Source organism: Cervus canadensis, chromosome 24 (assembly GCF_019320065.1).
Source record: "Cervus canadensis isolate Bull #8, Minnesota chromosome 24, ASM1932006v1, whole genome shotgun sequence".
NCBI lineage: Eukaryota > Metazoa > Chordata > Mammalia > Artiodactyla > Cervidae > Cervus > Cervus canadensis.
In genome coordinates, this window is record NC_057409.1 from 4,050,787 (window position 1) to 4,075,603 (window position 24,817).

Below are 24,817 nucleotides of genomic sequence, written 5' to 3' on the forward strand. Positions count from 1 at the left end.
GGCCTGCCTGGGGGCGGGGGCTGCCTGGGGCGGGGCCTGCCTGGGGCGGGGCCTGCCTGGGGCGGGGCCTGCCTGGGGGCGGGGCCTGCCTGGGCGGGGCCTGCCTGGGGCGGGGCCTGCCTGGGGCGGGGCCTGCCTGGGGCGGGGCCTGCCTGGGGGCGGGGGCTGCCTGGGGGCGGGGGCTACCTGGGGGCGGGGGCTGCCTGGGGCGGGGCCCGAGGGGCGGGGTCTGAGCCCGGGCCTCACCTTCCTCTGCATCTTCTCCAGCAGCTTGCTCTTGGCCCTCACTTCCTCCTGGATGGAGTCGTAGACGTTGAGCAGCACCCAGTCCCCGCTGTCCTCGTCCGAGTTCTGCAGGGCCGCCACCAGCTGCTTCTTGCGCTCGTCCGCGTACCGCTTCCGCCGCCTGTGCTTCTCCTTCAGGTCCTTGTTCTTGGCTTGCTCCCCCCCGACCACCTGCTGCTCCAGCAGCTGCAAGCTGCCGGCGGGGAGGAGAAAGCAAAGGTGACAGAGTCTGCCGATCACTGAGCACTGGCTGTCCAGCCTGATCTCCCCGACTCCTTCCAACAACCCCACTTCACAGACAGGTACACTGAGGCCCGGGGAGGTGACTGCTGTTGGCTCGGGGTCAGACCCAGCGTTCCTGCCGGCTCTACCCGACTCCAAGCCTGTGTGCTCAGCCGGCCGGCTGGTTCTCCGCACGGAAAGGGCGAGTCTCCCTCCGCCCAGGGCTGCCCCACCCACATCCGGGTGCTGGTGGTCCTGCCACAGAGCAAGGTCCCGGCTGTGCTCCCAGAGAACCTGCAGATCAGAGTACCCCTGGGTTGTGGGGAATGTTCCTTACGGTCAGTGCATAATGTTTCATCAGGGACACGAATAGTTCTTTATTTTTTAATATTTATATCTAAAATGCTAAAAAATGTTTATAGAGTTTTGCCTTTTACAAGCACAAATTTGAAATAACTACAAAGGCTCAGGTGGAACTCCTCACTCTACTAAAGCACCACAGAAGTGTTTTGACTGTGCCTCTTTCCAAAGGGATGTAAGGGTCGGATAACTAAAGGCATGACACGGGCTCATAACAGGATAGGAGACCACGCTCAGGGGAAAGAAGGGAACCACGCAAACCCAGCCGCCAGGGCAGACCTGCTTCAGGCTCGGCTCTGAGCTCAACAGCAGCCGGGATACAGGTGAGCCACGTCCAAGTCGCTGCTCTGCTTAAAATCCTTCTAGGGTCCCCATCAGGATGGAGCCCAAGCCCCGGGGCGCGCACATCTCCCGCGGAACCCTACCACCCCTCCTTGCTCCAGCTTTAACCCGGGGTGGCTGCTTCTCCAAACACCCAGTCTGTCTCCACCCCCGGAACCCACTCTGCACCACCTCAGCTGTGCCCTGTCCCTCGAATGCCACCCCTGAGACATCTGTCCTGCATACCTTCTTCGAGGGCCCCCTCTTCTGAGAAGCCCTCCCTGACCACACTCCAGACCACACCGTGAAAACCGCCACCTGTGCTGTTTCTGTGTGCCCGACACCAAGCTGCTGCCTCTCGGGGCGTCGTGTCATGTGACCCTCACAACACGCTTCCCAAGCGGGCACTCTCGCCGTCACCCACTGTGCCCGTGAGTAACTGGGGGCCAGAGAGGTAACCTCAGCCCAGGTGGCGGAGCTGGGAGACGGTGGAGGCAGACGGGAACGCAGCCAGTCTAACCGTTCCAGAACCTGACTCCCCCTGGACCGAGAGCTTCTTGAAGGCCAAGGTGATATCCCATCCATGCTTGCGTCCTGATGCCTGGTACATAGTAGATGCTCAGTTAGTGTTTGAACCATAGTCTGTGGGGCCAGGAGGAGGCTGAACCGCTGGCTGTGGGGCTGACTCTGTCCTGCAGACGGGCCTGATGGCAGTCTCATTTACGGAAGTGAGAACCGAGGATCAGAGATGGTAAGTGACTTGCACAAAGCCGCACTGCAAGGGAGGAAAGTCCAGCTGGGCAGGCAGCCCCAGGGTGTGCTGGGAGCGGCGGTCCCTAGAGGGAGCACGTCTTCCGCGAGGGAGGGACTGGGAGGCGAGGCTGTGTTGTTGATGCGCCAGCCGCCCAGTGGTGTCTGACTCTTTGCGACCCCATGGACTGTAGCCCACCAGGCGCCTCTGTCCATGCAATTCTTTAGGCAAGAATACTGGAGTGGGTAGCCATTCTCTTCTCCAAGGGATCTACCTGACCAGGGATCGAACTTGGATCTCCCACATTGTTCAGGTCAGTTCAGTGGCTCAATCGTGTCTGACTTTTTGAGACCCCGTGGACTGCAGCACGCCAGACTTCCCTGTCCTTCACCAACTCCCAGAGCTTGCTCCAACTCATGTCCATTGAGTCGGTGATGCCATCCAACCATCTCATCCTCTGTCGTCCCCTTCTCCTCCTGCCTTCAGTCTTTCCCAGCATCAGGGTCTTTCCTAATGAGTCAGTTCTTCGCATCAGCTGGCCAAAGTGTTGGAGCTGCAGCTTCATCATCAGTCCTTCCAATGAATATTCAGGACTAATTTCCTTTAGGATGGACTGGTTGGATCTCCTTGCAGTCCAATGGATTCTTAAGAACCTTCTCCAACACCACAGTTCAAAAGCATCAATTCCTCAGCACTCAGCTTTCTTTATGGTCCAACTCTCACATCCATGCATGACTACTGGAAAAAAGCATAGCCTTAACTAGACCAACCTTTGTTGGCAAAGTAATGTCTCTGTTTTTTAATATGTTGTCTAGGTTGGTCATAGCTTTTCTTCCAAGAAGCAAGCGTCTTTTAACTTCATGGCTGCAGTCACCATCTGCAGTGACTTTGGAGCCCAATAAAGTCTGTCACTGTTTCCATTGTTTCCCCATTTATTTGCCGTGAAGTGATGGGACCAGATGCCACGATCTTAGTTTTCTGACTGTTGAGTTTTAAGCCAGGTTTTTCACTCTCCTCTTTCACCTTCATCAAGAGGCTCTTTAGTTCCTCTTTGCTTTCTGCCAAAAGGGTGGTGATATCTGCATGTCTGAGGTTATTTCTCCCGGTAATCTTGATTCCAGCTTGTGCTTCATCCAGCCCGGCATTTTGCTTGATTTCTGCCTCCCACAATGTAGGCAGATTCTTGACCATCTAAGCCACCAGGGAAACTCTGGAGGCTTGGCTGGGACCCCGGGGAAAGCCTGCATCACCTGCCCTGAACTCCTGAAACCTGCATGGTGGCCCGAGAAAGCCAGGCAGGGACTGTTGCCTCCCTCCCTGGGAGTAGCTGCTCCCCCCACAAGCGTCTGATGGGATCTGGAGGCACCTGAGCCGCTTCATGAGCAGAGAGCCCTGCCACCCGGCTGACCGCATGCTCCCACCCCCCACACCGCTCCTGGGGAGGACCGGGCCCCTGCAGCCACGTCTGGGGGAGGGCTGAGTGGGGCTTAGGAAGGATCTCTGGGCCCCACCATCCACCCCTGGGCCCGGGGCTCCCTCCTGCCACCGTGGGGTCCCACCACGCCCACCCCCTGCCCCCCAGGTCCCACTGCTCCAGGCTCAGGTGCTTACCGGGCGAGCACCTGCTGTTGGTCCACGGTGGGCAGGAGGTCATCGGCGAGCGCAGCCACGCCCTCCCTCCTCGCACCGGCCCCGGCCATTAGAGACCGGGACTGAGCCTCCAAGGCCACCGGCGCTTCAGCCTGGGCTTCCGCGATGGGCTCTGCCGCCAACATCAGCTCCTCCGTTGCCCCCGGGCCTAGGTCAACCTCCTAAGCACAGCGAGAAGCCAAGATGGAGGCGGGGGCCAACTCCTCGGCAAGAGCTCGCTGCAGCCTCAACCCCAACTGAGGCGGCCCTGGTGGCCCATCGCCACGAGCTCGGGGTCACCCATCATTAAACACACGCACCCGGTCAACTTCCCGCCACTTTTCTGACCAACACCCCCCAAAACAGCCCCCAGCTCACTCTCCCTCCCGCCCCTTACCATCTAGACACCACACAGCAGCTAGGGCAATTTTTGTTTGTTTTTTGGCCTTGCTGTGCAGTTGGCAGAATCTTACTTCCCCAGTCAGGGACTGAACCCGTGGAAGCAAGCCCCCTGCGGTGGAAGCACAGTGCTATAACCACTGGCCCACCAGAGTCCCCAGAATTTTCTTAAACTATAAATCGATCCTTCGCAGACCCCCCATCACATCTGCAGTCAAAGCCAGTTTCTTCCACAACCTGCTGCACCCCTGGCGCCCACCCCCTCCTCCCTCGCCTGCGCCCTGCCACCCCCCAACCCCCCATCCATCCCGCCACTTCCCTGACCTCCTTTTCTGGCACTGAGAACCGTGAGATCTTTCTGGCCACAGAAATCTGGCACCTGCAGCCCCCGCCCCCCACCGCCGGCTCGGTGCTCTCTCCCCTGCCGCCCCGGCCCCTTCTTCCTGCTTGAGTCCCACATCTCAGTGTCACCTGCTGCCCCGGGGACCCCTGGCCTCCCCGTGTGCCCTCTGCCAAGAAGCTGCAGGCTGGCTCCTACCCAGTGATCAGGCGCAGAGGCCAGCAGGTCGCTTTCTCTCTCCACAAACGTGGGCAGATTTAAAGTCTTCCTCCGGCTCCCCTTGGCCGGTTGTGTTTTCTGAAGCAGAAATGGGGGGAGGTGGGGTCTGAGAGCAGCAGAGCTCAACACGCCCCCCCCGCCCCCCGCCGCCTCGGGGGTTCTCTGCCAGCGCTTCTGTGGCCCTCGTCCACCACACATGCTGGGCCTCTGTGCTTTAGACCAGGGTTCCACCGCTGAGCAAAGGGTGAACATCACCCTGGAACAGCGACCTCTTGTTAAATCAATAAATAAAGAGAGAGGTGAGGACTCCTCTGATTTGCACGCTGCTTTGTGCTGGGGGAGGGCCGGGGGTACTGTCCCCATTTTATGGGTGAGAAAACTGAGGCCAGAGAAGGAGGAGCAGCGAGAGCATCCCAGGAGGAATCAGGCCCCTGGAGCTTCCACCCCCAACTCAGGGCCGGGCGGGGGCACTCACAGTCCTGGGCGGGAGGTCCTCGGCCACCGCAGCTTCAGACCCGAGGTCAGCGGGCTCCAGCAGATCTGTCAGGGAAGGGTGCTTGCAGGAGAACAGGTTGGGGGAGCAGGGGTTGGGTCAGGATCATCCTCTGGGGCCCCGCCCTGGCCTTCCCGCCAGCTCCCCGCCTGTTCCCCAACCCCGCCTGACCTCAAAGGACGCAGGTGTCAGCATCCCCATTTAACAGATGAGGAAACTGAGACCCAGAGAGGTCACACAGCTGAGTGACGGGTAGAGCTGGGATCTGAAACGGGGACTCTATGATTCAAAGGCCTGTGCTCTTTAGACCCACACAATCTCATACAGAGAGAGAGAGACAAAGGAAAGGAGGGGAGAAAAGAGAAAAAAAGAGTTTTAAACATAAAACAGAGGGTTGAAAAGGGAGAGAAGGCCTTCGACCCGGAGGCAGGATGGAGGAGAAGCAGCCCCTCTGGACCCCTGGGCGGCCCCTGAAAGGTAGCCAGACTCTCGCGGAACCCCCGCCTCCGCTATGAGAACAGGAGGGCTGTCTCGCCGTGTAACCATGGCAACCAGCAGCCGCCCGACCTGGGTATCCCCGTGTCAGCAGAACAGGGGCCCACCCGGCGTCGCCTGGGATCTCATCCCGACCTTCCCACTGGTTTACAGAGCCTTAGCCAGAGCTCCCCTTTCCCAGGCCCCCTAACCCCCGAGGCGCAGTCACGCCTCAGGCCCCTCTGCGCCCGCGCCGGAGCTCGGCCCTCCCCTGAACTCCCGCGCGTCAACCCGCGTGACGTCAGGTACCTGCGTGGTCACCTTGGGGACGTCCCCCGGGGGCACGTCCGGCCCGGACACCGTGGAGGAGAACCTGGCCAGCTTGGCCGCCACCTCGGCGTAGGGGTCGTACAGGCCGGGTAACAGCTCCAGCGCCATCAGCGGGGGCTCCTCCTCCAGCAGGGGCTCCGCGGCGCCCCTGCCGGCATCGTCGTCAGGCAGCAGGTAGCGGCCCCGGGCCTCTGAATCAGGCACGGAGAACTCCAGGCCGCAGGGCTCCTCGGGCCCAGAGAAGGCCGTGCAGACCGAGTTTTCTCCCAGCGTGGAAGACTCATCGGACCCCAGAGACGCCTCGGACTTGGAGGCTGCCAGCTTGGGCAGCTCCTCAAATCCGGAGGAGACCTGAGCCTTGAAGGAGCCCTCACCGGGCAGGGGGTCAGGCATGGAGTAGATCTCGGGTCTCTCGGCCATCTTGAACTCCAAAGGAGGAGAGTACTCCGAACTGCTGGCAAACTCAGCCCTGGACAGGACCTCAGCCTTGTAGAGGACTTCCGCCTTCAGGACAGCCTCTGCAGGGAGACACCTTCCTTTAGCTTGTTACAGGGTGGACTGGGGCATAGGGCAGCCCTTCCTTGGAAGCTGGCCGCAGGCTCACCATCTTCAAGAGACCAACTTTAGAGTCAGAGCCTCCAGGCCCCCAAACGCTGACTTCCCATGTCTGCCCCTCAGAACTCAAGCCCTATCTCCTTCCACCTCTTCCAGGAAGTCCTCCCTGACCAGCTCCATGATGTCTCCATTCTCTAACCGCCCCAGCCATTAGGGGTTGGACTCTTACCCCTGTGCCTTGGGTTTGCTCTTTATACATAAACTGGCTGTCCTGCCGGTATTATTGCCTCGAAGGCAGAGAGCTCCTGACCCAAATATTTTAACTAGTTGTTCTGCCGGTATTATTGCGTCTAAAGGAGAGAGCTCCTGACCCAAAGATTTCACACCCAAGACCCTCAGGGCCCACTCCTGGCGTAACCAGCTCAAGGCCCTTGTCCACAGGACAAGCTAGAGCCGTGGGGGTTAAATGAATGCTGCAGATGAGTATTAGCGAGGCCAAATAAAATCCCTCAGAGGCCTGATACTCAAAGTGGGCTGGAAGGAACACTCTCCAGGACAGAAAGTGCTAGAACCTGCTCCTCGGCCTTCCCCTGGGGCTACATCTCCCTGCCAGCTGGGGTTGGGGGATGAGTCCACGGGCCTCCTGCTGCAGCTCACGGGCAGCTCCTTCGGGTCCATCCACTCCTTTGTTACCGTGTCCTGGGCCCCCCCGAGAGAGCCCCGATGTCCCCTTTGCTAGGGTCGCTAACTCGCCAGCTCAGGGTCCCCAACACCCAGGAGCCGGGCCACGCGGCCGAAGGAGAGCAGCGAGTGAGTGAACGGAGCTCCACCGGCCGCACCCCATCGCCTGCGTTACCGCCTGAACCACCGCCCCCTCCGTGGAAGAACTGTCTTCCACAAAACCGGTCCCTGGTGCCGAGAAGGTTGGGGACCGCTGTACAGAGCTCACGGCCTGAACCTTTCCAAGCCTTGGTTTGCACACCTGCCGAGTGAGGAAGCAGTGAGTCCCAACTCACCCAGGGCTGGCAGGGGGGGTGCCGACCTACCCAGCACCTGGCACACAGCAATGCCCCGTATACGGGACCAACGATGTGAAACCGTCATCATTACAACGTGGAGTTTATGGTATTTATGGGCTTCCCTGGCGGCTCAGATGGTAAAGCGTCTGCCTACAATGCGGGAGACCTGGGTTCAATCCCTGGGTTGGGAAGATCCCCTGGAGAAGGAAATGGCAACCCACTCCAGTATTCTGGCCTGGAGAATTCCATGATCGGAGGAGCCTGGGGGGCTACAGTCCATGGGGCCGCACAGAGTCGGACGCAACTGAGCAGCTAACACTTATAGTGAGTACTAGGAAGTCTGGGATGCCTGGCAGCACAGGGTGTTTGAAAGATAGCGGTGGGATGGAACATTCTAGAGTGTCAAACAGCAGACAAAAATTCCCAGGTAGGTAAAAGCTCTTGCTAAGGATTGCCTCAGCAGCAGAGACATTACTTTGCCAACAAAGGTCCGTCTGGTCAAGGCTATGGTTTTTCCAGTGGTCATGTATGGATGTGACAGTTGGACTGTGAGGAAAGCTGAGCACCAAAGAATTGATGTGTCTTTTTTTGTTTGTTTGTTTGTTTTGAATTGATGCTTTTCAACTGTGGTGTTGGAGAAGACTCTTGAGAGTCCCTTGGACTACAAGGAGATCCAACCAGTCCATCCTGAAGGAGATAAGTCCTGGGTGTTCACTGGAAGGACTGATGCTGAAGCTGAAACTCCAGTACTTTGGCCATCTCATGCGAAGAGTTGACTCATTGGAAAAGACCCTGATGCTGGGAGGGATTGGGGGCAGGAGGAGAAGGGGACGACAGAGGATGAGATGGCTAGATGGCATCACCAAATCAATGGGCATGAGTTTGAGTAAACTCCGGGAGTTTGTGATGGACAGGGAGGCCTGGCGTGCTGCGATTCATGGGGTCGCAAAGAGTCGGACGCGACTGAGCGACTGAACTGAACTGAAGGATTGCCTAGTTTGGGATGTAGTTGCCCTGGTGACAGATGGGCTCTAAAGTGGAAAAGAGAATAGAAAATGCAGAAACCGGGGGAAGGGACTTACCCGTGCAACTTGGGTGATATGCTGCCACTCTAAGTCAGCCTTGGGCGGGGAACCCAGGCTGCGGCCAAGGTGATACGATGATGCAGGGCTGTGGGTGAGGACGCTGACCCCGGGATCAGACTGCTGCAGTCAAATCCCAGCTCCGCTTTAAAAGCCGTGTGACCTCGGGGAAGTTCCTCACCCTCTCTGGGCCTCAGTTTTCCTCAACTGTCCAGGGAGGGCGATGGAGGTGCCTGCCTTGCTGGGGCCCGTCGGCGGGGGGCGGGGGCAGCAGGCTGGGCTCCCTCCCGCCTGGTGGGGCCTGCCCACCTGTCTCCTTGCGCAGGTTCTGCTCCAGCGTGGACAGCTTCACGTCGTACGAGTTGCGCATGGCGGTGATGTCCTCCTCCAGCCGGGCCCTGGACTCCTGCTCCGCCTTGTAGTCGGCCCTCAGCCGGGCCAGGCGCTGCTCATACTCCTGGAGAGGCGGGCGGGGAACAGAGGGGAGCACTCTATCACCGCTTCCAAACCCGGCTTTCGGGAATCCTCCTCTGTCCAGCAATCCAGGAAACGCAGCTGAGCCCAAGGAACAGAATTCAGATTATCACTCTGATAATCTGGGGTGATTCCTGGCTGGGGAAGACCCTTCTGAACTTTTGTCTAAGCATGTTTTAACACGCTAAGAACATCTGCCTGTGTGCTAAGTCGCTTCAGTCGTGTCTGACTCTCTGTGACCCCGTGGACTGCAGCCCGCCAGACTCCTCTGTCTGTAGGATTCTTCAAGCCAGAGTACTGGAGTGGGGTGCCGTTTCCTCCTCCAGGAGATCTTCCTGATCCAGGGATCAAACCCACGTCTCTTACGTCTCCTGCATTGGCAGGCGGGCCCTTTACTGCTAGCGCTACTTGGGAAGCCTGTATATGTGTCTATAATCTAATTTTTCCACAAAGCAATAGATCACAAACACCTTTCTGCATCAACAAATACAGTTTAACCAAACCCATCAAAGACAAATCACTATACCTCTGCTTAGCCATCCATCTTCCCCATCACCACCAGTTCCTGCCCAGACCTGGTTCCCCGCCTCTACTCTCACTCCAGACCTTCCTCCACAGGGCAGCTTTGTGTCCATGGATCATGCTTCAGTGGCCTCCCATGGCTGAGGATAAAATCTAACTTCCTCCAGTCGACCTCCAGTCCCCAGTGACCCGGACAGCCCACCCCATCTGTCACACTCAGGCGCGCCAGCCCCTTTCCACTCCTCGGCACACCCACTCCCCCGACCCCTGCCAGCCTCAGGCCCTCTGCGCTCGCTCCGAGGCAGGTTCACCCCTTCGGGCCTCAGCTCAGCGACATCCGCTCAGAGAGGCCTTCCGTGAGCACCCTCTCGGGAGATGCCCGCCGCCACTCTACGTCACTTTGCTCAGTTCTTCTTAGCCTGGCTCAGAAGTTCCACCGTGCTCTGCACTTGTTTGATTATAGGTTAACCGCCCGGCTCCCCAGCCTGAGGGCGAGCACCGTGCCATCTTGTAGCCGTGATGCCGGGCACAGAGGGGCCCACGCACCACCGAGTTGGCACGTGCGTGAAGCAGGACGGCTGGGCGGACGGTCCAGGCGCCTGGTGTGAGCCCCCGGGGAAGGCCGGGCCTCTGTGAACTCACGACACCCTGTGAGCCGCGGCCTTCCGGACAGGGTGGCCCTGCAGCGGCAGTGAGCCGGGGGGCGCGACAGGGTTAGAGGGGGGAGCCCCTGCGCACGCCCAGCCGACCTCCAGGAAGTACCGGACCAGCGCAGACCCCCAGCACGGCACAGCCAGCCAGCCCGGGCTCTCAGGGCGGGAGGGACAGGCCATCATGAAGACCTAGCGGTTTCCGCAGCACGGCCGAGGTGCTGCTGACCCAGGGAGGGCCCGGCTTGCCCAGAACCACACGCAGCTCCTGGCGGCCCCTGAGACCTGCAGCCCTCACCCCACCTACCTTCTGCCCTCGAACCCACGCCCACCCAGCAGAGACCCCAGGCCAGCACTTCAGCCCTGAACCGAGGTCAAGCCAGGCCTCAGCCCAGCGGCACCTACAGCCTAGCAAGACCTGACTGGAGACACACACATTTCTCTGCACACACGCACATGTCGTTCTCACGCGTGAGCATGTGACCCCCAAATTACAGGACATGTGACCCCCAAATTACAGGAGGACGTGTGACCCCCAAATTACAGGACATGTGACCCCCAAATTACAGGAGGACATGTGACCCCCAAATTACAGGACATGTGACCCCCAAGTTACAGGAGGACGTGTGACCCCCAAATTACAAGAGGACGTGACCCCCAAACTACAGGAGGACATGTGACCCCCAAATTACAGGAGGACATGTGACCCCCAAGTTACAGGATATGTGACCCTCAAATTACAGGAGGACGTGTGACCCCCAAATTACAGGAGGACGTGTGACCCCCAAGTTAAAGGACATGTGACCCCCCAAATTACAGGAGGACGTGTGACCCCCAAATTACAGGAGGGCCTCGAAGTGGGGCGCGCCCCTTCCCGGTCCCTCCATCTTCCCTCCCCCCAACGCTCCTCTCCCGCCATTCCCTGTCCGTCCCTTCACAGAGGAGGAGACGGCTGGATGGCATCACTGACGTGATGGACATGAGTCTGAGCAAGCTCTGGGAGTTGGTGATGGACAGGGAGGCCTGGCGCGCGCAGGCCATGGGGTCATAAAGAGTCGGACAGGACTGAGCAACTGAACTGAACTGGTGACAAAAAGTTTTACCAACATCAAACCACTTAATCCTCACCGCACAGTTACAGAGCAAAAGTTTTCTGATCTGCACAGCAAAGTGATTCAGTATGTCTGCAGATTATACTCCCGAAGAGGTCACCCTCTCTTCACATCCTCGCTTTAAGTTTTTTTTTTTAATGTGGGCCATTTTTTAAAGTTTTTATTGAATTTGTTACAATATTGTTTCTGTTTTATGTTTCGTTTTGTTTTTTTGGCCAGGAGGCAGGTGGGATTTCAGCTCCCCAGATGGGGATCAAACCCACGTCGTCCCCTGCACTGGAAGGCGAAGTGTCAGTAACTGGACACCAGGGAAGTCCCTCTGGCATCCTCCCAGGGCAGAGGACAGTCATCCACGGCCAGCCCCCCACGGGAGGACTCCGCTCGGTCAGTTCCCGCCCCTCCCCCACAAGGGACTGCCCGCTCCGTCCCCGATCACTCCCCCCTGTCCCTGAAACACGCTTGCCACTTCCGATCTTTTTTTTTTTTTTTTTGGCCATGCTGTGCAGTTTGCGAGATCTAGGGCCCTGACCAGGGATTGAAGCAGGAGCCACCTCCCTCCAAGAGATGGAAGCACAGAGTTCCCGGGACCGCCAGGACATTGCCGTGCTTCTTCCAGTATTTAAAACAGCCCAGCCCCTCCTCGGCCGCACAGCCGCCTCCAGCCGCATTACCTAGTAGCTGCGCACTCGTGCTTGCGGGTGACTGGATGGGGCGGGAGGGGTGGAGAGAACACAAACCCAGACCGCCCCCCACCCCCAAGCCCCGGCGGGCACCTTTGACACCACCCAGCCTCTTCCAGCAGCAGAAAAGCTGCTTTCTGTCCACTCCCAGAGATGAGGAAGGGCTTCCCTGGGGGCTCGGATGCTAAAGAATCCACCCGCAATGCCTGCGTGCGTAGTCGCTCGGTCATGTCTCTCTGCAACCCCGTGGACTGCAGCCCACCCAGCTCTTCTGTAAACGGGATTTCCCAGGCAAGAATGCTGGAGTGGGCTGCCACTTCCTCCAGGGGATCTTCGCGACCTAGGGATTGAACCAGCGTCACCTGCTCGGGCAAGCAGATTCTTTACCCGGTAGCATTGGCTCCACCAGCAACCCGGCCAGAACAGCGGCGCGTCTCCCGTATGACCGCTAGGGGGCGGCAGTGCCCTGCTGCTCACGCTGCCAGGACCCCCACCCGTCCAACCCAGCTTCCCCAGGCAGGAAGCCTGCATCCCAGCCCCAGGCCCACCCCCGGCATCCCCGCCCCCAACCCCAGCCCGCTCCCAGTCACCCCCCGGCCCATACTGTTTTGTGTCCAACGTCATCCCTGGTGACTCTAAAACCCTCCCTGAACCCCGGGCGTCACCGCTCTCCTCCTGTGGACTTCTGCTCAGCCATCCCCAAAGGCCCCCTCCTCCCAGGACTCCCCCAGGAGCTGGGCCCAGGGCTCCAGGGCCAGCCTGACACCGACCCCGCCCCAGGGGCAGCAGGGGAACAGGTAGAGTGAGCGGCTGAGCCCCCAGAACCTTCACGGGGGCCCCACTGGGGGCTATTGGGGGCTACATCCAGATCTGAGCCCCCAGAACCTTCACGGGGCCCCACTGGGGGCTATTGAGGGCTACATCCAGATCTGAGCCCCCAGAACCTTCATGGGGCCTCACTGGGGGCCATCCAGGGCTACATCCGGGCCCTCACTCAAGCAGTACAAGACCCCGCCCGTCACGGGCAGCTGGGGGTTCTTCGGTCAGTGTCCCCCAGCCCTCCAGCCCACAGCACAGAGATCCCCCCAGGCCTCATCCGGTCTGCCTCCCAGAGGCTGGGCCCCAGGCCCTGAAAGCCTGCCCGGGGGCTTCCGGGGGCCCCAGGACTGAGCCCGTCTGAGGCCACAGTTGAGTGGCAGAGGCCCAGCTGCAGACACACTCGGTCCCGGGGTCTGCAGAGCTGGCCTTCCCACCAGGGGGCCACTGAATGTCAAACCCCACCCCGTACTGGGGTCTCAGGATGTGAACTCTCAGAAACCAGCAGGGCCTGGGGTCGGGGCACAGCTGAAGGCAGGGGTGGGAGGCTCTGGGTGTCTGGTTCTGTGTGTGTCTCTGGGGTCAGCTCCGCGCCTGTCAATCGGTTGTGACCTGCCCTGCGGGTTCCCAGTGCTGCAGGGAGGCAGGCATGCAGGCGGGAGGACCCAGGGCACCAAGGCGACAGCTTTTTCTCGGAGGCCACACGTGCTGCTGGGGGCTCCCTGCGGCCCGCCCGGGATGCCCCGCTCTCGGCCCCCAGCCCACCCACTCTGACGTCCTAGGTGCGGACCCGCCAGCCCCACTACCAGGGACGGCCCCTCCTCGGCCGTCGATCCACTGCCGGCCCTTCGAGCAAGACAGACGGCGGATGGACAGACAGCGGACGGGGCCCGGCAGACGCCTCTCTTCTCCCCACACCGGCACTCACGGCGGACAGACTGTGCTCCGGAGGCGAGGCGGGAACCCCAGTTCAAATCCTGGCTCAGACTCGCCTCGGCTGTGTGACCTTGGGCAAGCCTCGGCGCCTCTCGGAGCCTCAGCTTTCTGAGCTCCGAAAGGGAGGATCAGCCCCCAGGGGAGGGCGGCGGGGAGGCGGTCTAGTCCCGGAGCCGGGCCCCACCTCCCGCGGGGCCCACCTGCCCGCCCGCCCCGCGCCTCACCTCCCGGATCAGCTGCTTCTCAGCCTCCGTGTCGTGCTGCGTCACCGGTGGAGACAACGGCTTTTCCTCAACCTGGACGGGGCTTGGGGGCACCTGACTGTTCAGCAGAGCTGGGAGAAAAGCAGAAATGAGGGGCTCTGACCAAGCTGCGCGTGGTCTGCCGGCGCCGAGCCTGCATGCACGTCTGCATGCTCAGAGTCATGGCCGACTCTGCGACCCACGGACTGCAGCCCGCCGGGCTCCTCTGCCCACGGACTTCCCAGGCAAGAATACTGGAGCAGGTTGCCATTTCCTTCTCCAGGGGATCCTCCTGGATTGGGGATCAAACCCATGTCTCCTGCATTGGCAGGCAGGTTTTTTTCCCAGTGAGCCACCTGGGAAGCCTCTAGAAACTAAGCAGAAAACCATAAATGATGACAGTGTGCCCATTCAAACAAGACCCTCAATACTGAACTTATTTTGAGCACATCTCTCTGCAAAATGCCAACATACTCATCCAACAAGCCTTTCTTGGGCACCCGGGGGTTTGGCACTGAGCAGAACAGACAGGACTCCACACACATCATTTCCAACTGGGAAAGGAAGGGGAGCAAAAGGCGTACCATGTTACAAAGTGATACTTTCTAAGAAGAGAAAGCAAGCAGGGAGGGTGCGGAGAGGTAAAGACCAGGGCAAAGGGCTGCAATTTAATTCTTGTGGACAGGAAAGACCTCTTAGACAAGGTAGGCGGAAAGCAGTGATCTGAAGGAAGTGAGGCAGAGGGGCAGGCAGAGATCCCAGGGAAGGACAGAAGGGAGCGGTGAGTGCAAAGGTCCTGTGGCAGGCAGGGGGCCGGCCCAGGAACAGCCGGGAGGCCACTGAGGCTGCAGCAGAGTGAGCGAGGGAGAGTGTGAGCCAAGGGCACGCAGAGAAGGCAACGCGCTGGCCTTGGCAAGGACTCTGGCTTCAAGTCTGGATTCCACTGGCCCATGGAGGGCTTGGGCAGGGCAGGACTTGCGTCTGAACAGGAGCTCCCTGGCTGCCATGTGGGGAATGTACCAGGGGGACAAGAGCATAGCCAGGAGGCCTGCTGGGGGCAGGGGGGCCTCTGCAGTATTTCAGCTGAGATGCTAGTGGGGTTGCAGGCCATGGGGTTGCAGTGGACAGCGTCTGGACCTGCTCCAAAGGTTCAGTTCAGTTCAGTCACTCAGTCGTGTCCGACTCTGCGACCCCCAGGCCTCCCAGTCCATCACCGACTCCTGGAGCTTACTCAAAGTCACGTCCATAGAGTCGGTGATGCCATCGGCTAAAGGTTTAGACATCATTCTAAAGACAGAGACAACAAAAGTAAGAGGGCAAAAGTGAGAAGCCAAGGATGATGACGCCAAGGCTTCTGGCTTGAACATCTGGGAGAGAGGTGCCACCAGCAGGGGTTGGGGGGGGGGGGGCGGGAAACAGCTGCAGGAGAAGCAGGACTGGGGAAGATTCAGGGCTCAGTGTCCCATACATTAGGTTTGGAGTGATGATTAGATAGATGGCAGGATGTTCAAGACTGGAATTTGGAGGAGATGGTGTATAAATCAGGTTTTAATGATGTTCTAAGACTAGAATTTGGAGGAGATGGTGTTATCAGTCAGGTTCATTTTAATGATGTTTTAACATCCTGGGGAACTTGATGGTCTGGAGGAGACGGTCCTTCCCGGGGTCAGCTAACTCCTAGGGGGAGTCAACACCTTGTTTGGAGGAGCCCACCTTTCATACGCACACCAACCAACCTCGAGTCCAAGGCCGCCTCTAACTCTCCCACCGGGAGCCAGTATTTCCTCTGCCCGAAATCAACAAGGGCCAGCACCACGCAAGCAAGGCCAGCATTACGCCCTGATCCCGCCAGGCTTCCTCAAACCGGTCAGTCCTGGGCCCTTTCTCCTGCCTGCTATGTCTTTCCACCAAAACCTCGATCACGGCTCTGGCTCAGGCTTCCCTGGCTCCTCTGCAGCCTGACCCCGCCTGGTGCTTCCCCCTCACCCCGGTGGTCCCACGTGGCCTGCCTCTCATTGCCCAGGTAGCTGAGGAACGTTAACCCTTTCTTGTGAAGACATTGACCTCTCTGCGTCACCACTCAGTCACCAGTATAAATTAAAAAGACCTGGGCACACATCACACAGCCAGGATCGAGGTCCACGAGCGGGGAGGTGGTGGTTAAAGCCGTGAGACCAGAAGAGCGAGTGTAGACAGAGAGGAGGCTGGAGGACCGGCCCCGGGATGACCTGCCGTCAGGAGAGGGGAAGACTCATCCAAGGGATGAGGAGGAGCAGCTGGAGGGGCAGGAGGACTGGGGTGAGGGTGTCCAGGAAGCAAGGGCTTCAAGGACGAGGGAGGGGATCCTCTGAGTCAGCAGATGCGAAGAGGGCAGGCGGGGCCTCCTTGGACTGATCGCTGGATTTAACCACCAGGAGGCACGGGTTCGATCCTCGGTCTGGGAAGATCCCACGTGCGCAGAGCACCTGAGCCTGAGAACCACAACGGCTCAGCCCTCACACCGCGACTACTGAAGCCCGTCCGCCCTGGAGCTGGTGCCACATGGAGAGAGAAGCTCCTGCAGTGAGGAGCCTGCACATCGCAACTACAGAATAGCCCCCAGCTGGAGAAAACCGCACGCAGCGACAAAGACCCCCATGCAGCCACAAATAAAGAAATAAATTATCTTTTTAAAAAATCAGGAGGTGGTTTCTGCGGGCTGGGAGCACGGGGCCTGCCTGAACTAGGGGCAAGTGAGCATGGAGGGCGGTGAAAACAGACCAATGTCTCCAGCGTGGCTAAAAAGGGGAGACAGAAACATGCCGGTGACCAGAGGGACCAGAGAGACTAGAGGGAGGGCTGGGGCTGAGAGGGCGCCGGCTCACGGGGAGTGCCGGGCGATGGGGACACCTGGAGCTCCGAGTCAGACACCCCTGGCTGGTCTCAAGGCCCAACTCTGAAGTCAAAGCATCAGGTACAGTCTGTGGAGCCTTACGGGACAAGTTCTGGGCTAAGCCCCCACATGAACCATCTCATGCAGTCCTCCCAACTGCCCCACAGCCGTCGCAAGGCAGGTGACCCATTTCACAGATGAGGACACTGAGACTCAGGGTGGGTCTAAGTCGCTTCCCCGAGGAGCCAGACTGCGAGCCAGCAGTTACTGCCTGGCTCTCGGCTCTCTGCCTGCCCTGCACCATCATCCCAGCTTGTCTGGGCTCCACGCTGCAAATCCAGGGAGATGGGACACAGACAGCCCCCACCCAGCAAGTCTGCCGTGGTAACCACAGGAGGTCTGCAGGAATGTCAGCTGCTGCTGCGTTAGGGTTGGGGGGGCCCCCAGCAGAGCGCCCCGACTCCCTCCCCGACCTCTCACCACTCCTCCATCGAGCCCCCCCTCGCTAATCCTGGGGCCGGAGGGGAAGAGGAGGAAGGCACACTGCCCAAGGGGAAGCCGTCACCATGGTGGTCAAGGCCCTCTCCACGCCGCCCCTGCCAGCCCCTGCCAGCCCCTGCCAACCCCTGCCAGGCCCTGCACCTGGGCACCTCCCACCACCCAGCTTCCCAGGCAGCCAGCGGATCTCTTAATCCTTGAGGGTCCCCAAAGGCACCTGAGAGTCTTGCGCCTCTCTGCACAGACTGACCACGTTCATCTAACAGGAGACTTCTTATCCCGCCAGGCTCCACTCAAGCACCCCTCCTCCTCTGCGAAGCCCTCCCTGAGGCCCACCCCCTACCCCACATGCTCCCTTCTGCCCTGAAGTGCCCCATCAAGCTCTCTGCCCGAGGGGCACACGCTCCTCTGCGGGAGTGTCCCTTCCCTCCCAGGAGACTAGGATAACCACGAGGCGGAACGTGGATCTGCATCATCTCTGGGTGCCCATGCCAGGCCCAGGGCCACACACAGACGGGTGTGAATGGGTGGTGGGAGGTGAGAGGAAAGGGAGCTACGAGGATGGATGGCAGGATGGAGTGAATGAGCAGGCGGATGTGTGGAGAGGAGGGTAGATAGGGTGGGCGGAGAGAAGGGGAGGGGGGGTGGGGGGTAAATAATGGAGTGGGCCGGGGGAGGGGGGTGGGCTGGCTGGCTGAATGGATGTACGAGTGGATGGGTAGATGGATGGGGGGATGAGTAGATCAGTGCAGGCAGAGAATGGATGGATGGGTGGGTGGAAGGATAAATAATGGAGTGGGTGGGAGGTGGGCTGGCTGGCTGGATGAGTGGATAGGTAGATGGAGGGGGGAAGAGTAGATCAGTGCAGGCAGAGAATGGATGGACAGAGGAAGGTGGGGAGGCGGATGAATGGATACATGGACTCAGGCTCTCTGGTGCGCCCTTCCTCCCAGAATTCTCAGACAGAGACGACCCTGGAGCCCCTCAGCCGCACAGAGGGACTCTGCAGGCTCCAGGTCTGGATTGCCACCTGCCAGGTGACGGCCAAACACCTGGGTATGAGAGCCGTGGTCCCAAGTTGCCTCTCTGGGAGCGGAGGCAGGATGCGGGGGACCGGGGGTGCGGGACGTGAGTCACCCCGCGGCTCAGCAGCACAACATCACGACTCTGTGGCTGCCACGGGGCCAACAGGCAGACAGGCGGGAGGCCCGATGCGCAGCCTGGAGGCAGGGAACGGGGGTGGGGGGGTGGGGGGGGGGAATGGAGCCTCCAGCTGCTGGGACAGGCCGGATGGACCAGCCTCTCCCCGGGGCATCGGTGGGCAGATACCTCCACGCCCGGGCCGTCCCCAAGCAGGGATCCCCCTGGCTGCTCACACGCAGCTGGGAGGAGGTGGGGCACGGCTTCCACGCCCCTCAGATGAGGACTGGGAGGCGGGCAGACATGGAGGGAGGGGAGAGCGCGTTCCCGGCGCTCCGGCCGCCCTGCAGTCCCCGGCCGCGCCGCGCCGCCCACCTGACAGTCTGCCGGGGCCCATCTGCTGCGCCAGGAGGGCCTTGAGCTTCTTGATCTCCTCCTGGTACTCGCGCAGCAGGGCGTCCTTCGGGTCCTCGTTGATGCGCGGCTTGTTGCGGATGTTCTTGGCGCGGTTGGCGTAGCGCAGCGTGCTGAGCGTCTCGTCGTAGTTGTTGTCGGCGGGCGACAGGCAGGCCACCATCAGCGTCCGGGTGTTGCCGCCCAGCGAGTCCTGCAGCAGCCGGGTCAGCTTCGAGTCCCGGTAGGGGATGTGCCTGCAGCGCCCGTCCACCAGCGCCGAGATGACGTTGCCCAGCGCCGACAGAGACAGGTTGATCTTGGTGGCCTCCTTGAGCCGCTCCCCCGTGGCGCCCGTCTTGGACTGCCGCTCGCTGCCCGCCAAGTCCACCAGGTTCAGCTTGCCCGCCCGGAGGTGGTCCTTGCCCCGCTCGTCTGCAGACAGACCACACAGAGGGGTGAGGGGCCTGGGGTGCGGCGACCCGCTGCGGAAAGGAGGCTCTGGGTGCTCCCCACCCACCGAGGGTCTTATTTCAGCCGCACGGGAGCCCCACGAAGGGGGCTGCTAGGATTGTGCCCACGTTACAGGCGAGAAAAGTGAAGCTCAGAAAGGGCGTGTGACGTGCCCAAGGTCACATGGCTGGCTAAGGAGCAGATTCAAGGTCAGAACCCAGGGCCGACCCTCCGGGGAGGTACACGCTGTTCCCTGAGTGTTCTCTGCCCCTCCTCCCTGGAAGGTGAGGCGTGGGGTAAGGGGACGTGTGTCTGGGTCACCAGGAAGCTGCCACCCTTCAACGCAGAAAAACATCGGCTTCGAGACCCTGGGACCCAGTTCCCGTCCAAGTCCTGCCTCCTACTTGCTGTGTGACCTTGGCAGAGCCATATCCCACCCTGATCTTCGATTCTCACACCAACAAAATGAGGCTAACGACAGCTCCCCGCCAGGGAAGCTGTTGGCAGGGGTAAACAGATAGCGCTGTCACAGAGCCCACTCGGGGCACGGCATGCAGCAGGTCTTCGTGCCCCGAGAACACTCCCAGGTCCGCGGGGACCACGGCTGCGCTGGCAGGCAGACCCGGGTGCCAGGTGCCTCGGCAGCAGGGGCCCAGAGCATCACTTGGGAAGCCCCGAGGGATCCAGTCTGGGTTCCACCCCGCGGGAGCTGCGGGCCTCAGGGAGCTAACTTCGTCTCAGCCTTTCTCTCGGTAACACAGGAACCCAAGACCACCCTCAAGGGTCGCGCCTGCCATATAACAAATGCTCCTGGAGCGAGATGAGGGGAGGGGAGGGAACTTCTACCTTGGTTTCCTGCTCGTTGAAACCAGAATTGTCCTGGCTTTGCCCATGAACACAGTCACCCAAAGTGAAGAAAATGTCTGGCTGATGCCCAGTGGAGGCCTGGGCATGCAAGGGGCTTGATTCTTTGGGCTTTTTTTTTTTAAGCAGTAGCAGGCAGGAGCAACTTGGAAACACCCTTTAGGATAGCTCTCAGCAGAATGTACCAGGTAACTTAGACAGGTTTGCACCCTCATCCCAGGAGGCCCGCTCCAAGGAATCTGAGGTGACTCTAAAAGCAGAAAAGGTTACAGTATACTAACACATATATATGGAATTTAGAAAGATGGTAACGATAACCCTATACGCAAAACAGAAAAAGAGACACAGATGTACAGAACAGACTTTTGGACTCTGTGGGAGAAGGCGAGGGTGGGATGTTTCAAGAGAACAGCATCAAAACATGTATATTACCTAGGGTGAAACAGATCACCAGCCCAGGTTGGATGCATGAGACAAGTGCTCGGGCCTGGTGCACTGGGAAGACCCAGAGGGATGGGGTAGAGAGGGAGGTGGGAGGGGGGATCGGAATGGGGAATACATGTAAATCCATGGCTGATTCAGGTCAATGTATGACAGAAACCACTACAATATTGTAAGGTAATTAGCCTCCAACTAATAAAAATAAATAAAAAAATAAATAAATAAAAATAAAAGCAGAAAAGGCTTTGTGCACAAAGATGCTCATCACTGCATCATTTACAACACAGAGAAACTGGAAATGGGCGTCAAGACCTTGTAGAGGGGTGGGGAGAGGAAGACCATGAGGAACCTCCATCCACCTCCCGAGGTCAGAAAGATGTGGCAGGAACGATGTTGGGAACATTTGTAAGGACGGCATGGGAAGAAACTAAATAGAGCTTAAGATTCAGTTGTGTTTAAAATTTTCATAGGGAAAAAAGGTCCAAAAGAGTATATGCTTAGATGTTAATAGTTGTGTCTGTGAGTAATTTCCCCTACCTTTCTCTTAACTCCTAAATATCTTTATCTGAACTTCTTTTATCATGAAAGCAATAAACATCTTAACAATTCTTTAAAAACCTGCTTCCAGGCAGCCTGCCTCGTCCTGCAAACTCATCTGCAGAGACCGAGAGGCCCCCACAGGGCCGCGCTCCCCTCCCCTCCTCATCTGTCCTCAGCCGGCCAGGTCCCAGCTCCCCACCCACAGCATCATCACACGAGGATGAGACCACACCGTCACCCCAGACCCCATGTCTACACCCGGGGGAAGACTCTAGTCCATCCAGCCCCAGGGGCTTGGCCTGGAGCCAGGTCAGCCCGCAGCTGGGCATCGTGCTGCGTGGGGCTCCATCGACCCAGGCCATGACCTTGGGCCAGGATCTCTCCAGAACTACATTCCTATGTGAGCGAGGCTGCTCCCTACCCACTGCTCTCCGGAGTTCTGTTCGGGATGAATGAACCACACACTCGGAGGCAGCTGCAGTGTGAGTGGGGAAAACCCAGCTGGCAAAGCAACCTGGGTTCAAGTCCCAGCTCCACCTCTTAGCAGTTAAGTGGGCCTTGAACCAGCAGGTCACTTATCTCTCAGAGCCTCCGTTTCCTGACCTGTCAATGGGAGTTACAATGTCTGCCTGTGTTTAGAACTCTGCTGTGAGACTTCAATGGAATGAAGTGTGAGAAGGGCTCAACACAGCATCCATAGGTGACCTGAAATAAACGAGTACTTCTTCCTATCTTTCCTCTTCCCCTTCTCAGTAATGCTTCCAGGAAGGAAAAAAAAAAAGGAAGAGTGAGGCGGCTCAGGAGTAGAGAGCATCACAGAAAGAGGAGAATCCAGAGTCCTGGGTGGCGGGGACTTCCCTGGTGGTGCAGCGGTTAGGAATCCGCCTTCCAGGGCAGGGGACGCAGGTTTGATGCCGGTTGGGGAACTGTGATAAGATCCCATGTGCCGTGGGGCAACTAAGCCTGGGAGCCACGACTGGAGAGCCGGTCCCACAACAAAGAGCATGCGTGCAGCAGCTAAGACCCGATGCAGTCAAAATAAACAAATATTCTAAAGTTCTGGGTGAAAAAAAAAACAAAAACAAGAGTTCTGGGTGGCACACGCTCTGGGGGACAGACCCCTGGGACAGAGGCCCAGCTCAGAGACTTTCTAGTTGTGTGACCGCAGTTTCCTCATCTGTAAAATGGGGATGCTACTAGTATCCACCTCCTGGGGTGGTAAGGAGCAAATGGGCCAATGCACACGCATTGCCTGGCAGGCAGTAAGTGCACCAGAGTAACTGCCAGTGCTATTACTGGTGGTGGTAATGCTGTCTCTCCTTTAAACATGGGTCCTGGCACAGGGATGGTCCTCGTGTGTTTCCTCCGGGCGATCCCAGCATCTCTTCCCAACTGGAGCCCTGGAGGCTCCGAGAGGTGAAGGGTCTGGACTACTACTTAGGAGTGGGCACCCGGCTCGGGAGGCCCGCCCCCCTCCAGCCCCGCCCGGCCCCACGCACCCACGGCGTAGATCTCGATGCTGATGGTGAAGATGGAGTGGGAGCGAGAGGAGTCCTTGTTCATCAAGGTGTAGCCCACCGCGCGGTTCTTCCAGCCCGCCTCCATGATGCGCTCGCACTGGGCCACGCTGTGCACCGTGTGCATGGACAGCCCCTTCACGTACACCCCCTTCTCCGGGTGCTCCTTCAGCTGCGGGCAGGAGACGCGGGTCAGGGCTCCCCAGGGAACTCGCGGGAGGAGCCCCATCGGTGCCCACCGCCTCCGCCCTCCTGCGGGGCAGGCTGGCACCTCGAACTCCCCTGTCACAGACCAGGCAGAGCAGCCTCAAAGTCACCCCCGCCTCCTCCTCATTGTGCGACCTTGGGCCAGCTACTTCAACCTCCCTGGGCCTCAGTTTCCACATCTGTGAAATGGACATTTCCTAGGGAGGCGGTGAGGACTCTGTAAACTAAGGCCCGTACAATGCCAGGCATCACCTGGCACCTGGCAAGTGCTCCATAAATGGCCGCCCTGGGCCTCATCGCTGCTGTTGGCACCCTAGCTGTAGAGGCGGTTTCCTGTCTGGGGCTTTAGCCCCCGGGGGGCTGACCCGGTGGTCGTTCACCCAAGGGCTCTGAGTGCTTCTCCCCTGCCGTGCCAACGTGCCTTCTGCCCACATCTCTCTGCCGCAGCTCCAGGGCAACAGGAATGTTCCCAGACCTCGTGGACCACAGCAGGTGAAGGGCCGTCTGCTGCCCAGAGCCCCCGCTAGCCGGCAGCTCAGCCTGGCCCGCGGCTCCCTCCAGCCCTCAGCAGGACGGCAGCGAGTAAATTAATTTATCTGACTGCTGCCCGCTCGGTCTCCAAGCAGCCAAGCTGTCGTGCTGCTGACACAGCTGTGAAACGCAGTATTTTTCCAGTGTGAGAGGAAATACGAACCGCTCCGCCAGGAGCAGGAAGGAACCGGACAGAAGTCATCTGTCTGCTGCTCTGGGCCAGGGCAGGCTCGTATGCTGTGCCCCGGGGCGGCTTCAGGGTCGCAGGTGGGGCTGGACCCCTGCTGCAGAGTCGGGGGGCGGGTGGGGCTGTGAGTGAGGGTGGCCAGCACCGGCTTGCCCTAGCGGCCCCAGTCTGGAGAAGGAGCCAGACCCAGACTGAAGGATCGGGTCTCAGGGAACAGTTAAACCACTGAGGCACAGAAAGGTTGAGTGACTGACTTGTTGGAGGGCCACACTGGGGTCCCCAGCAGCGGACGACTCCAGAGGCTGCCGCGGCTTCCCTAGTGGCTCAGCGGGTAAAGAATCCGCCTGCAGTACGGAAGATGTAGGTTCAATCCCTGGGTGGGGAAGATCCCCTGGAGAAGGGAAAGGCTACCGACTCCAGTATTCTGACCTGGAGAATTCCATGGACTGTACAGCCCAGGGGGTCGCAAAGAGTCGGACACAACTGAGTGACTTTCACTTTCACTGCAGTGCCCTGGAGGAACTGAGGTTTGACAGGACACAGGGCTGACCTTGACCTTGGAGGTGGCTGTGAGCCTGGAGCTCAAAGGCCAGGAGCAGGAGACGCGGCCAGCGGAGCAGAGCTTGAGGGCGGCCTGGGAGAAGGTGCGCCCGCGCTGTGGCCTGCTCTGGGCACTGCCGCTTCCCCAGAACCTAGATGCCTAGATGGGCACACAGTGGGTGCGCGTGCGGGGATGGCGGCTCCCAGCCTCGGGAAGAACGCAGCTTCTCGTCTGTACTCAGACGGGCCCAGGCTAGATGCTTCGTCCTGGCTTGCTACTTTTTAGGGAAGTCACTTTGCCTCTCCTGGCCTCGGTCGCCTCATCGGTAAAGTGAAAGTGAGGTTGCTCAGTCATGTCTGACTCTTTGCGACCCCATGGACTGTGGCCCACCAGGCTCCTCCGTCCATGGGATTCCCCAGGCAAGAGTACTGGAGTGGGTTGCCATTTCCTTCTCCAGGAGATCTTCCCGACCCAGGGATTGAACCCGGGTCTCCCTCATTGTAGGCAGACGCTTTACTGTCTGAGCCCCCAGGGAAGCCCATCTGTACAGTGAGGGTGATAAACCCTATTCCCCACAGGGCTGTTGGGAGGGTTAAGAAGAGAGTGGATCTAAAGGAAGCTCTGTGGGAGCTTGGAGGGGGTTCAGTGACCCCAGATACTGAGGAGGCGAGGCCATCTCTCTCTGTAGAGCGATGACCCTGACATAAAGGTCTCCCCCACCC

The 24,817-nt window shown here is 59.3% G+C and overlaps 1 protein-coding gene across 6 annotated transcripts in view; it reads right to left on the reverse strand.

Annotated features, from left to right (window-relative positions):
• KIF17 (kinesin family member 17) overlaps nucleotides 1–24,817 on the reverse strand; it is a 46,704-nt gene that overhangs the window by 12,260 nt on the left and 9,627 nt on the right. For all 6 annotated transcript variants that reach the window (XM_043444638.1, XM_043444637.1, XM_043444636.1 and 3 more), the window contains 9 exons: nucleotides 22,612–22,801; nucleotides 18,797–19,249; nucleotides 13,894–14,003; nucleotides 8,789–8,936; nucleotides 5,803–6,341; nucleotides 5,002–5,082; nucleotides 4,506–4,604; nucleotides 3,551–3,750; nucleotides 247–478 (listed from right to left, as the gene is read on the reverse strand). In XM_043444638.1, coding sequence (XP_043300573.1) covers nucleotides 247–478; nucleotides 3,551–3,750; nucleotides 4,506–4,604; nucleotides 5,002–5,082; nucleotides 5,803–6,341; nucleotides 8,789–8,936; nucleotides 13,894–14,003; nucleotides 18,797–19,249; nucleotides 22,612–22,801 — 2,052 coding nt within the window. The remainder of the gene's footprint in view (nucleotides 1–246; nucleotides 479–3,550; nucleotides 3,751–4,505; nucleotides 4,605–5,001; nucleotides 5,083–5,802; nucleotides 6,342–8,788; nucleotides 8,937–13,893; nucleotides 14,004–18,796; nucleotides 19,250–22,611; nucleotides 22,802–24,817) is intronic.